The 12,832-nt window shown below is 35.9% G+C and overlaps 1 protein-coding gene and 1 long non-coding RNA gene across 8 annotated transcripts; both read left to right on the forward strand.

Annotated features, from left to right (window-relative positions):
* The first annotated feature begins 1,499 nt into the window (after window positions 1-1,499).
* LOC122012365 (probable serine/threonine-protein kinase PBL17) lies at window positions 1,500-7,704 on the forward strand. Its single transcript, XM_042568884.1, has 6 exons — window positions 1,500-1,922; window positions 3,495-3,802; window positions 4,511-4,646; window positions 5,071-5,207; window positions 6,346-6,469; window positions 6,784-7,704. Exons 1-6 carry the CDS (start codon window positions 1,889-1,891, stop codon window positions 7,383-7,385), a joined length of 1,341 nt encoding a protein of 446 aa, XP_042424818.1. The 5' UTR covers window positions 1,500-1,888; the 3' UTR covers window positions 7,386-7,704.
* Window positions 7,705-11,337: 3,633 nt separating this feature from the next.
* LOC122012366 lies at window positions 11,338-12,832 on the forward strand. Of its 7 annotated transcripts, none has more exons than XR_006120205.1 (4): window positions 11,359-12,301; window positions 12,431-12,522; window positions 12,609-12,672; window positions 12,775-12,832. It is a non-coding gene; the product is annotated as an uncharacterized LOC122012366 (long non-coding RNA). The 7 variants fall into 7 exon arrangements; XR_006120204.1 differs by having other exon boundaries at window positions 12,604-12,672; window positions 12,775-12,831; XR_006120200.1 differs by having other exon boundaries at window positions 11,358-12,301; window positions 12,431-12,672; window positions 12,775-12,813.

The raw sequence follows: 12,832 nt of genomic DNA on the forward strand, positions 1-12,832 counted from the left end.
ATCAAATCCATGTTTGTCGCCTCCTTTTAGCTGACAAACATGTGATTTGGATCGAGATTTGACACTATTTAAAATCCAGTCAATTTCGGAAGTCAACTTAACTTCTCCTCCGACCTTGTATTTTCTCAAGATTCCTGTCGTTTTATAAAATGCTATTAATGTCTAATGGTCGCAGCTTAGGGAGACATTATCTCGCGACTGGTTGATAAGACTTGTTATGTTACATGCTAATTAATTCATCAATTCATTTTTGTACTCGTACCAATTAAAAAACAGGAACTAGTGGCTTAATTTGCTTCCCAGAGGGGTTCGTTGACCTGAGGATGGACAGCAAAGTTATTGCCATGAATAATCTCATTAATGCAAAAGATTCTGCAGGGCTATGCAGATTAATATCATTGCCTCGTTAAATATCATTTGTTTTATGTGCATTTTTTAAAAACTTTTCTGAGAAATAAAAAGCTACGAAAATCCTAAGCGTCAAAATTTTAATAATAATTTTTAAAGCCCTTACCGATTAAATTAGCTGGCATGTCATTTAATGTGGATGTTGCCAGCCAGCTAATGGCCTTAGTCAAGTTAGGTAGGGAAAGAGAACTAAATTTCAAGGGCATATGTTGGTTTCAAACTTACGCATTATTTTTCCATTTCGATCCAAACATACAAGTCGTCGAGTATTATTCATACAAATTTAAGGAGCACGCCAGAATGAACCTACATGACTTTGACTTTTGAATAAATGCATTAAAAAGTCCTCAATTGAAAAAAAAATAAAAAAAAATAACAACGTAACATGCACAGTATAAATTATCTTATGATTAAATGTTAAGCACAAAATCAAAATTATTTATCTTAAGGAATTTTAGTATCGCCCAAAACCTATATGCATCATATTTAATATAATTTTATTTCTATATGATATATTAACTCACCTTCAATTTTATTTGAAGGTGAATATGGTAAAAAGAAAAAAGTTAAGAGTATATATCAAAAGACACGAATGGAGGGTAGTGTCAGATCCTACTCAAAGAGTAAATATATTAATTATCATGTTTTAAAAAAAAATCATATGAATTATTAATTGATATACAATGTCAGATTCACATACTATTCTTATTGAGAGGATGAATTTACCCGAGTTGAGATCTTCTATCTCAAAAAGGATATATCTCCGTATTTTTTCGTCGATCGAACGGTCATGATATTATCGTGATGTGTACTATATTTTTGAGATATAATTTAATCCGTCCGATTGACTAAGAAATATAAAGATGTATCATTTTCGGGACGAAGAATCTCAACTCAATTTACCCATAGAGGGACAACCACAATCAGTATGGTGGGTGTTGAGTATTTTTAGATTTATTTAGATGGTCAGACTCAGCCCGATGATTTCCAAATTAATCGGTTGTTTTTTTAAAAAAAAAATAAATTTTTTTAAAAAACATAGAGGGGCAGGCTCGTAGTTATAACTGAAGGCGGTGTCCGTTTGTGCGGATAAGGTCGATGATATCGTCCGGCAAGGCTTCACCGAGTCTAACTGTACACACGACCTCGCTCGATCTGCCACCGGCTATTGATTTCATCCATCATCGAGATGAGCGCGAGCGAGGAAGGAAGACATCCCGACGAGATCTGATATTCTGATCCTTCTATACTCGGGGAATGATCGTTGCCTTTCACATTTCGTAGATCCCGTCTTGTTTCTTCGCGACGATTTTCGTATTCGTCTCCCGCACGTCGTCGTTCGTGGCGATCGAAGGTTGGATTTGGCGGCTCAGCATAGATTCTTTGATCTAGTGTCTGGAAGCCTCCATGGAGCAGTTTTGACGGATTGCTGAGGCCCCCGCCCTCGGAAAGGCGGTGGATTCATTCTGGAGCTCTCCCGATGGGCGGATGTTTTTCTCTCTGTATTGAAAAACGTGAGTGTGCCTTGGCTTTAATCTCCAACAAAGATTCAATTTTTCTTTTGAAGTTATAACAACGTCTTAGATTAAAAATTAGCGTAGCAAAAGAATATTAGCGTAATATACGTTTACCTACTTATTGGGGAGTAGCATTCGGTGGCTTATTACATCCGTACTACACTTGGAAGCTATTTCTACTAGATGAGCTGCAAATCCAGATTTCATAATATAGGTTTTAGGATTTTGGGATCATCGAGAGGGTTCGACTGCCATGCCATATCATATGGTGAAAGACAGTGAGGTGAAAAGCACTGCAGTTTATCCCTGAAGTTGATTTTTCTCGACTTTGAATTTCCTACTGTTTAGAATATTGTGGGTTGCTGCGTTGACTGACTATGTGATATAAATCATGAAGTGAGATTATAGAAGTACAATGTGTCTCTTTGCGTATTGGCATAAAATGTCAGCTTCCAACACGCCTAAAAATTAAATAAATAAAAATAGGAGCTTTTGTGTTTTTCCACTGATCGGCAACTAATTACCTACTTAAAATACCTTCTAAGTTAACTCCGTGTGATAAGTAATAGACAAGAACCATTTTTCATAATGATCAAATGAACTCAATGAAGATATTTTTTCCAGCTCATTTGGCTCCTCACATTACTTGGCCCTGTTCCACAGATCCACCAGGTTAGCTCATGTGACCCGTTTAACCTATCAAGCTCAAGGCATCCAATTCGCTTTGCTCATTTACAATATGTATTTGTATGGAGAGTTGAATGAAGAAAGAACAGGTGTTTTTTAGAGAATGAAATCGAAAAAATAGCCATTCCTAAAATAGATCAAAATAATAACTAACAAGGATGATTTAAGTAATCATCATTTCATGAGAATTAATAGTCTTATTTCATTTTTCACTCAAACATAGAAATTCTTATTCTACTGGAAACATAAGGAATAGAATACTATTCTAACCAAACAGACGATTACTGGCTTTACTGTCGAGTAAAGGTAAAAAAACTACTAATCAGTGTCATAATTTAAACCAAATTTGCAGTGGCATAGTGAATCAGGAAAAAGGATTTTTTTTTTTGTATTCTGGTAGCAGAATTTAAGCCAAATCCATATTGGCACCTTACATGTATTGGGAGCTATATTGGAATGATTATGCTCAAGGCCCCAATTAGAGCAATTTTCATTGTTTCCTTAATTGCAGCTAATAAACCTCTGTTTTTTCTTCCAGTGAAACTCATTAATACCATCAGGTAGAAAATCAAAGATATTTAACTAAATGCATCATGATAATTAGTAAATAATTGGTCACTTCAAGTGGTTTGCAAGTAAACGTTTGCCATCTTCAGAGACACATGTAAAGCTTCCAACTTGATTCTCTTTAATGACCAAAAAGGTGTAGATGATAGAGTCACTTGAGGCTTGTTCAGACTCTAGATAAGATAAAGAGATAGTGTTAGATCCTTATGTTTCAGCAAAGCTCTTATATATGGCACTAATTTTATCTGCGTGATTTTAATCTGCAAGCTTCTGCTCTAATTTTAATATTTTGACATTTTCTTACTGTTTTAACAGCCAAACTTGCTGCTCCACAAGATCGAGCAAGTGGAAAGTGCCAAAATGGTGTAAGCCTTCTACCTCCTCCAAAGGATATTGAAGATTTGAGACTCATAGCTGAGTATGGAGGTGTCAACAGATTTACATATAGTGAGCTAAGAGCAGCTACTAGATATTTCAGGCCTGATCAAATTCTTGGAGAGGGTGGTTTTGGAATTGTGTACAAAGGTGTTATAGATGAGAATGTCAGGCCAGGGTTTGAGTCCACCCGAGTTGCTGTGAAAGAGCTAAACAAAGAAGGGTTCCAGGGGGACAAGGAATGGCTGGTAATTCCATTTCATAGCATCTCTTTACTGTCATATTGAGCTGAGTATTTTCTAACATGATTAAATCATCTAACCTGCAGGCTGGGAAGTTTTAGGTAACAGGAAAACAATTTAATAGTCATCTAGACATTTGTAGTTGTAGGAAATGATCAAGAACCAAAAAATAAATCAGCAAGAAAAGGTTGAGTGCCTTTAATCTGTTTGGAGCAACCTAATCAATCCATTAACAATGACTGGTAATGCAATATTTGCAATATACACATTCGACTACCTAAAGGGAGTATATGAAGGGAAAGGGTGTTCTAGTTCGTGGTTGCTACTTATTTAACAGTAGCAATTAATAAATGCATTTTTGTTTATTTTTTAACACTTTTTGGCATTTAATATCTTCCTGAAGGGCTCTGTTTCACATCAACTGTTAAGTTAAACTCTAGGTCTCTCAAAGTAATGTAACAAAATTAATACAAAATGTGACCCTGTGAAGTATAAGAATTTGATCAAACTTCTAGGAGAAAAAAATGCCAAATAAGTTTTAGCATGTAAAATAGACCTTAATGCTGTAGAAACAGATTCCATAGAGTTTGGTTCTTGTTCTGTTGTGAATGTTGTTTGCTATTTCTTCTATCTTAATAATAAAATAATGAAAGAAATTTTATCATCAAATTGTTGCTGAAGTTTATATTTTAATAATGACTATTGCATCTTCAGGCTGAAGTCAACTACCTTGGGCAATTGAGTCATCCAAATCTTGTTAAACTTATTGGTTACTGCTGTGAAGGTGATCACAGGTTGCTGGTTTATGAGTACATGGCTTGTGGCAGTCTTGAAAATCACCTTTTCCAACGTAAGTGATCAAATTAATTCTTATTGCCGATATTACTTTTAGAAGCGTTTCAATTAGTCTAATATAAGAGCTATAATGTGTTGTAACATGGGACATTTAAAATCCTCGGGCACTATCCTAAACTTTCTAGCTAAGTGATTATTCAGGCAAACTTATTGTATTAGGGAGTGATATTTGGACAGTTGTCTTTTGATTCACTTTTAAGAATAGAAGTAATTGTTAGCCAATGTATTTGCACAAGACGGTCTTATAGAGTGTTGCTTTTGCTATGTGGCTTCAATTCTTGGTAAGTTCTTTCAACAGTGCCAGTCGCTAAGTGAATAAGTTAGCAAAACTTTATTTCAAAGTTTTGGTGTATGGGGGTGGTTTAGGCTCTCTATGATGTTGTCAAATAATTCCTGCTATGTTTTTTTCTTCTTCACAGGGGTTTGCTTAACATTGCCATGGTCCACTCGTATGAAAATTGCCTTAGGTGCTGCAAAAGGGCTTGCCTTTCTTCATGGAGCTGAAAGATCCATAATTTATAGAGATTTTAAGGCATCAAACATTTTACTAGATGCGGTTTGTGTTGATCCTTTGTCCTGAAGTGTAACTTCATTCTCGTCAACTTATCGAAACCCTTAAATGTTATAGTTAGTAACCTATATAGCATAATGCTTTTCTATATTTATGGTATAATTTAATATGTTTTGTGAATGCCAAACTTGAGAAAGAAGGCAATATGAAATTTGAAGGCTGGTGATTTAATGGTACTTAGCAATGAAATTCTGTTTAGAAAATATTTATGAATTAGGGCATCTATCAGATATTCAATTTTTCATGACAGTGCATTTATATTTGAATTGGATGTAGGATCAAGAATATAGGTTAGCTTTTCACTAAAAAAGTACTGAAAACAGTTATCAAGAAACACGAGTAGCATAATGATAGACAAATTTATAGTTTTGAGTGGTGAAAATGCTACAGATTATGCAAGAACCTGTACCTGATCACTGATTTGACTTTTGCTTAAATGATTGTTTATCATTGAAGATTTAAAAATTGTCGTGGGATATGTTATAGAATATTTTGTTTGAGCTTTAGCTTAAGAGGAATTGATGATAAGGTTCATTTGATCGACAATAGTGTCTGAGTGTATCTCTCTCGTTCCACACACACCTAAACCACACAGATTAAGTGTTGGTAATAATGGTTCAGCAATTTAGTAATGCATTGTGATGTTGCAAATGGAACTTGGGATACATGTAAAAGATGATTATTTATGAGCAACTTGGTATCTTATTTTTGCAAGCAGGTTTAACATGATAAAGCTTAAATGAAAGAATGTAAGTTTAAAATGGAGTAGAGATGCTCAGATATGATTGGGAAATAATTACAAATTTGATTCGAATGAAAGTGGCAAAGGCAGCCAAAGCAAACTTCTCGATGAAAAGAGATTGAATTGTTATCTGGTATTGTTGACTGTATGATCATAGATAGATTCTTATATAGTATGGGATGTGATCCAAGCAGGTGCAGTGGTTGTAGTCTTTGTAATAAAATCCTTTTTTTTTGTGGCTCCAATTTTCTTGACTAATATCTTAACAAATAATAGAGGAAGGATAAGTTCCATAACCTTATGTCAGTTGTGTAACTACTTGTTACACAATGATTATTTGTGCCATCTCATTATATTGCTTATTCTTCTGTTCATTTGCAGGACTACAATGCTAAGCTTTCTGACTTTGGCCTTGCAAAAGAAGGACCCATTGGGGATCAAACTCATGTATCCACCCGAGTCATGGGAACATATGGCTATGCAGCTCCTGAGTACATAATGACTGGTGAGTCATCTATGAATATGGTCCAGGATCTGTCTTTCTCTCTTTCTGTCTATATATATATATATGTTAAGTGCTATAAATAACAAATCAATATATAGATAAAAAATGCTCTTAATTAACTTTAAGCTCTTTTGTTCTTAAATCCAAGTATCTATTGAATGATGTTTAGTCAGTAAATATGCTGCTAGTGGCTACTCTCTTGCTCCTTTAGCAGTTTATTCTCTTAAAATTACATTTTAATTGTTATCTGGATTCAGGCTCTAACCACTATTACATTGGAGATTCAACTAATATCTTGGTTTGAAAAATTACAGGCCATTTAACTGCAAGGAGTGATGTTTATGGTTTTGGAGTGGTGCTCCTTGAGATGCTTTTAGGAAGAAAGGCAGTGGATAAAAGCAGATCAAATCGAGATTTCAACCTCGTCGACTTCGCTCGCCCACTCTTGATCAACAGCAGGAAGTTACTTAGGATAATTGATCCAAGGATGGATGGTCAGTACTCAAATAGAGTTGCAGTAGAGGTAGCTAGTATGGCACATCGATGTCTCAGCCATAATCCTAAAGGGAGGCCAACCATGGACCAAGTAGTTGAGATCCTCCAAGGCATTCAGGATCTGCCTGAAAGCATGGAAGATTTATTGCTTCAGAATGGCAGCATTGCTATCACTCTCTATGAGGCTCCAAAAGAGGATGAGACCACTCCAAGTAACTACAAGAAGGAAGATGGGACAAACATGCATCACAGAAGAAGGACAAGGCACGGAAATGAAAGAAGCAAAAGTGAGCCCCCTGCTGATTTCAACCTGTTCAGCCCCTCACCAGATTCTGATAAGCTGCATCAAGTTACAAAACCAAAATCTAGACGAACAAGGATTGCCAAACCGTCTCTTGATCAGCTTTATGATGTATTATAGAGTATTCTCCTTTGCATTTGATCGACTGTTCTCTGCTTTACATATACTCATAATCATTTTTTTTCCTCAATTTGTAAAGGAGTTGGACGAAAGTTGATCCAAGTCTCAATTTCATAATGGTTGCATCCTAGGTCTAGCTAGCTTGTAGTTAGATTTAGCCACAGTTGTGCTAAATAACAAGAACTGAGTTAACTATATTAAGGCGTGAGTGGATCTTTGGTGTTTTTTTTCCTCTCCGGAGGGAAATGTAAGTAAAATCCTACTACTCTTGGAGAGAATGTAATACTCATGGTTATACTGGAGGAAATGGGAAATATAATTACTTTGGTCTTGCTTATAGAAGTCTGGTTAACTTTCTGGCTGCACTCACTTCTTGCTCGTGGATTCCTTGCTGCATAAGCGATTGGTATTGTTGGCCAGAGCCTAAAGATGGTTTCTACGTGATGTTTTGCGGTAAAAATGGCTTGCTATTTGCTATCCTCTCGGAGTTGTTTGGCTAGTAAAGTACTACTAGCAGGGAAACTCTTGGGCTCCGGATTTGTGGAGAGAAAAAATTATATATATATATATATATATTTTTTTTTTTTTATAGATGATGATATGATAGGAGATAGAGTTCAATGACGTAAAAGGATTCATACCGTCGATCTTAATGGAAAAAAATTTAGTTGTTATTGTTGTCAGATATTTAGATTTTATAATCCAATTAATTCTGGGATAGACATTCCAATTTTAGGTGGCGTTTGGTTTATGGGTTTGGGAATGAGGGAATGGATTCATTCTCAAACCTTGTGTTTGGTTAATGGGAATGGAATCAAGATTTTGGAATGAAACTAAAAAATTTGGGTATGGATGAAACTCATCCCCTCCCTTGGGTTTTGATGGAATAGGATTGTGAATTAAGTTTTAGACAAAAATACCCTTAGTATATTTATTCATTTTTTTTTAATTTCACACACTCTCTCATCATATTTTCTCCCTCCTTATTTTATCATCACATTTTCTCTCTCAAGATACTTTCTCTCTCCTCATTCTCTCTCTATATTCTCTCCCATCATATACTCTCTCTCTTTATTTTCTCTCTCTTCATTTTCTTCTATCACACTTTCTCTCCCATTATACATTTTCTATTTATTTTTTAATCATATTTTCTCTCTCATCGTACTTTTTCTCCCATCATATTTTCTCTCTCCTCAATCTCTCTCAGCATACCCTCTCTCCTTATTTTCTCTCATTACACTTTCTCTCTCTTTATTCTCTCTCATCACACACTCTCTCTTTATTTTCTCTAATCACACTTTTTCTCTAAGCACATTTTCTCTCTCATCATATTTTCTCTCTCCCAGTCTCGCATTTTCTCTCATCACACTTTCTCTCTCTTCATTTTTTCTCATCATTCTTTCTCTCTCAACCCACTTTCTCTCTCATCATACTTTCTCTCTCCTCACCTTTTCATTTTCTCTCATAATACTTTCTCTCTCTTCATTTTTTCCATCACTCTTTCTCTCTCAACAAATTTTCTCTCTCCTCAGTTTCTCATTTTTTTCTTATCATACTTTCTCTCTCTTCATTTTTTCCATCACTCTTTCTCTCTCAACCCACTTTCTCTCTCTTCACCTTTTCATTTTCTCTTATAATACTTTCTCTCTCTTCATTTTTCCCATCACTCTTTCTCTCTCATCATACTTTCTCTCTCATCATACTTTTTCTCTTCTCAATCTCTCCTATCATGCACTCTCTCCTCATTTTCTCTGATCCTACTTTCTCTTTTTTCATTTTTCCCAACACACTTTTTCTCTCATCACACTTTCTCTCTCATCATATGTTTCTCTCACATTCAACTTTTTCTCCCATCTAATTTTTTCTCTTATTTTCCTGTAAGGGTAAAAAAAGAAATTTAGGTTCATTCCGATTGAAAATATTTAACTAACCAAACATCATTTTTAAGAATGATACCCAAGCTCATACTCATTTCCATTCCATAATACTATGATACTCATTCTCATTCTGATTCTTAAGAGAAAATCAAACACTTGTCTATCAAGTAAACTAAGAAAGCATGACAGTCCTGACGTGATACCCACATGTAAAAATTTGATCGCCGTAAATACGTCTTGCATAGGAATCAAACTTTCATTACTTGAGAGAAATTCTAAGCCTCTTGCCGCCCCAATCTGCTCAGGGTCAGATGACGATGATGACTACACTTGTGTCCTATGTTTTGACGGAGAACATTTCATGAATTGGTTAATCCGCATAATGTTTTGACAGAGTAGAATTTGGTTAATCCGACCGATGAATCCATAGCTTTGATGGATCATCGGGTCCAATAAAAAAGATTAACGTGGCCCAGTGGTCGGTAAGAACACTGGGATCGATTCCACCAAAAAAAAACCTGCTACCTGCTATCTGCTACCTGCTAGCTGCTACCTGCTCGAGCATAATTACGAAACAGCGAGGCAATCATGTGCGTCCCACCAGCGACAAGGAAATAGTACGAGAGATCTTGGCAACAGCAGAAAGTTACAGCAATTGCTTTCATGTAAAGGACCTGACTACGTCAGTCACCGTCAGCACAGTTCAATCAACGTGATTCGCTTTATGGGCGCCTGTAACGCATTTTATGGATAAGATCTCCTGTCCCCTCTTTTAAAGTAATATCGTCCGACTAGTGATTTGTCTTTCCAGTGTGTTTTTTTTCCTCTGAAAATTTGTTCAGTTGAATTAGCAAAAAGAAATTAAAATTCATCGAAATGGAAGAGAAAGAACGAAAAACGAAAAAAAATCTGAATGGATCATCTGTTCACCAGCTGGAGTAGTATCAGATAGGATATCTGCAGTTCAGCAAACCATGCCAGGATGAGGTATGCCAAACAGTGCTTTCAGAAAGCAACAAGTTTAAACAGCTCCTGGGAATGTTACGCTGGCATGCTTTCTTGAGTAATTAAATTAAGAAGCATTAATGATGAAACCATTTCAACATCAACAAAAAAAAAAAAAGAAAAAAAAAAAGAGCAATTCATAGGAAAAGCAGGATTAAATAAGGGAATTGGGTTCGTGGATGCTAAAGGGTAGTCGTATTATTTTGACAGAATATGATTCCTCTGTAAGAAAAAAATACAAAGTCATGAAGAACACAATACAAGTAGATTTGTCTCTCAAAGATATACCTGATACGTTAAAAGTCTCATACAAAGTCATCCACACCATCATGAAGACTTTTCAAAAGCAAATCCGTGCATACATGGCACTCAACGATATGACATCAACATAACCAAATCAATCAACATAAGGTTCCAATTTTGGGAAAATGAATGAAGCATCACAAACCCTATCAACAGGCGTCCCACACTCCCCAAGTGGGAGCCATCTTTAATCATAAATTGACAAAAAAGGTACAAAATTTCAGAAAAAGGGACTATTGCGGTTTGCCAATAAATGGGTGAGAAAATCTCCAAGCCATGCTCAAAATAAGAATTCTATGAAATTTCTCCAGCCAAAACACAAGCAGCAGATTAAGGATAGGATTTGACAACTTGCTATCCTTTTTTTCACCAAACAAGAAAATATTAGCAGTCAAGTTATTGGAAGGAACATTAAAGAAATTGCACTGATATTGGACTACTACTTAATGAAGACATACAAGTATAGGAAATTTCGAGAGAGGATATTTTCAGGGCATGAAATCATGCGACATTGCAGATTATGGAAGATTTGAAAATTTTGACAAAACTGATAAAAAGAAAAGGAAAGAAAAAGTGAATTCTGTGCTGTGACTCATTCAGAACTCAGGGGTCAGGCATGAAGGCATGAGCCCCCCCCATATCTCAGTGTGGCCTCCACCCATGATTATATTCCCACAGTAGAGAGGAAACTGCCCATATCAGTGACAGACCCACCCATCTCTGTCTTCACAGCCCCTTAAAATTGCAAAATCAATAGAATTGGTTCGCTTGTCTGTTTTTGTACTGGAGGATTTCCCAATGCGAGATTATATAACAAAATATATAGTAGAATTCATCGAGAAATGATATGATCTCCATATCATTCCATCGATCAGACATATTCCATGTATCGCAACCGATCGTGCCTATAAATACCCACTGGTTATCGCCTATACGTTGCAATAACAGGTGAGATATGTTTTGCCCTGAGGGAAGGCCAAGTACTTGCTCAAAGGAAAAATGGAGCAAAGATAATCGTTGAGAGGGCTTCGCATGAAGAGGCGGAGAGCGGAGTGCAGCCAAGGATGACTTGCCGGCATTTTCTCCGACGGAGGACTCTTGTTTGCAGTTGCCGGCAAGTTTGTCCTTGGCTACACTTGGCTCTCTTCTTCTCATGTGATGCTCTTGCATGATTCAGGCTTGTAATTGCTGCCTCTGGTTATATATTCTATTGGTGATGATTGCATCTCGTAAACATCTGAAAGCTAGAGAAGGTGAGTATGTAAACAATAAGAGAACAAGAATTAATAAAGATCATTTGAAGAAGTATGTGCTACACTTGGCTCTCTTCTTCTCATGTGATGCTCTTGCGTGATTCAGGCTAGGGATTGCTGCCTCTAGTTATGGATGCTATCGGTTCCTCCGGTATGGTAAACATCAAAAAAACTAAGATATGCATCATACGGTGAGTATATGAACTTCACTTTGCATCATACGGTGTAAACTTTCAAAAACCAATGCCACTAAACAATATTAGAAACAAAATCAATAAAGATGCTAGATATCAGTGCTCAAAGGAGAATTTAAAAAAGTAACAGTGACCTAGCGACCAACTTTACCAGACAAAGCAGCACTACTGATTTAAAATGAGCTAGAGAGAAGGCATGGAAGATACTCATCAATGCTTTAAACCAGTACATCTAACAAACTCGATCTCTCTTCTTATGAGTTATGTTTTATTGGCAATTTGAAGTATGCAATTTCTTCCTAATTCATAGTTGTTGGAGTTTGTCGCCCTGATGTTCATGAGTTTTTAGTCTCTTTGACTTGTGATCTGTGGTATATGCAAGAGATGACATTTGACTTGCTTCTTTTTTGCAGTTCTGGGAATTAATATTATACAAGCAGAACATCACAATCCTTGGGTGCTGAGTGAATTTCAAATGTTAATATCATCAGTCAGATACTCAAATGTACGTTAGTACGTAGTATATCTCCAAGAAATTATTCTATTCTTGTTGTAATTTAACATTTCTTTTATCTACTTGCACAAGAATAGGAGGGAACAAGTGGTTAATTCCATCCAATTATTCAATTTATAAGGCACAGACGAAAGGAAGCAAGTCTGAATCTCTTTTCCTCATTTTTTTTTCTGGTCAAGAGTTTGTCTCTAATAAATACAATATAAAGTATTATGTTTACTGAATGTTATTTAAAAATTGCAGAAGCATCATGAAGCCACTATATTTGATGTCAATTTCACGTTGTTAATTAAAAAAGGAG

The sequence above is a fragment of the Zingiber officinale genome, chromosome 8A, assembly GCF_018446385.1.
Source record: "Zingiber officinale cultivar Zhangliang chromosome 8A, Zo_v1.1, whole genome shotgun sequence".
NCBI classification, from domain to species: Eukaryota; Viridiplantae; Streptophyta; class Magnoliopsida; order Zingiberales; family Zingiberaceae; genus Zingiber; species Zingiber officinale.

What these genes read in the sequence shown, in the direction of transcription:
- LOC122012365 (XM_042568884.1), top strand. Translation starts at nt 1,889, where the DNA reads ATGGGCGGATGTTTTTCTCTCTGTATTGAAAAAC. An exon ending in TTCTCTCTGTATTGAAAAAC is followed by an intron (nt 1,923 to 3,494) that starts GTGAGTGTGCCT and finishes CTGTTTTAACAG; the next exon opens with CCAAACTTGCTGCTCCACAA. An exon ending in TCCTGAGTACATAATGACTG is followed by an intron (nt 6,470 to 6,783) that starts GTGAGTCATCTA and finishes GAAAAATTACAG; the next exon opens with GCCATTTAACTGCAAGGAGT.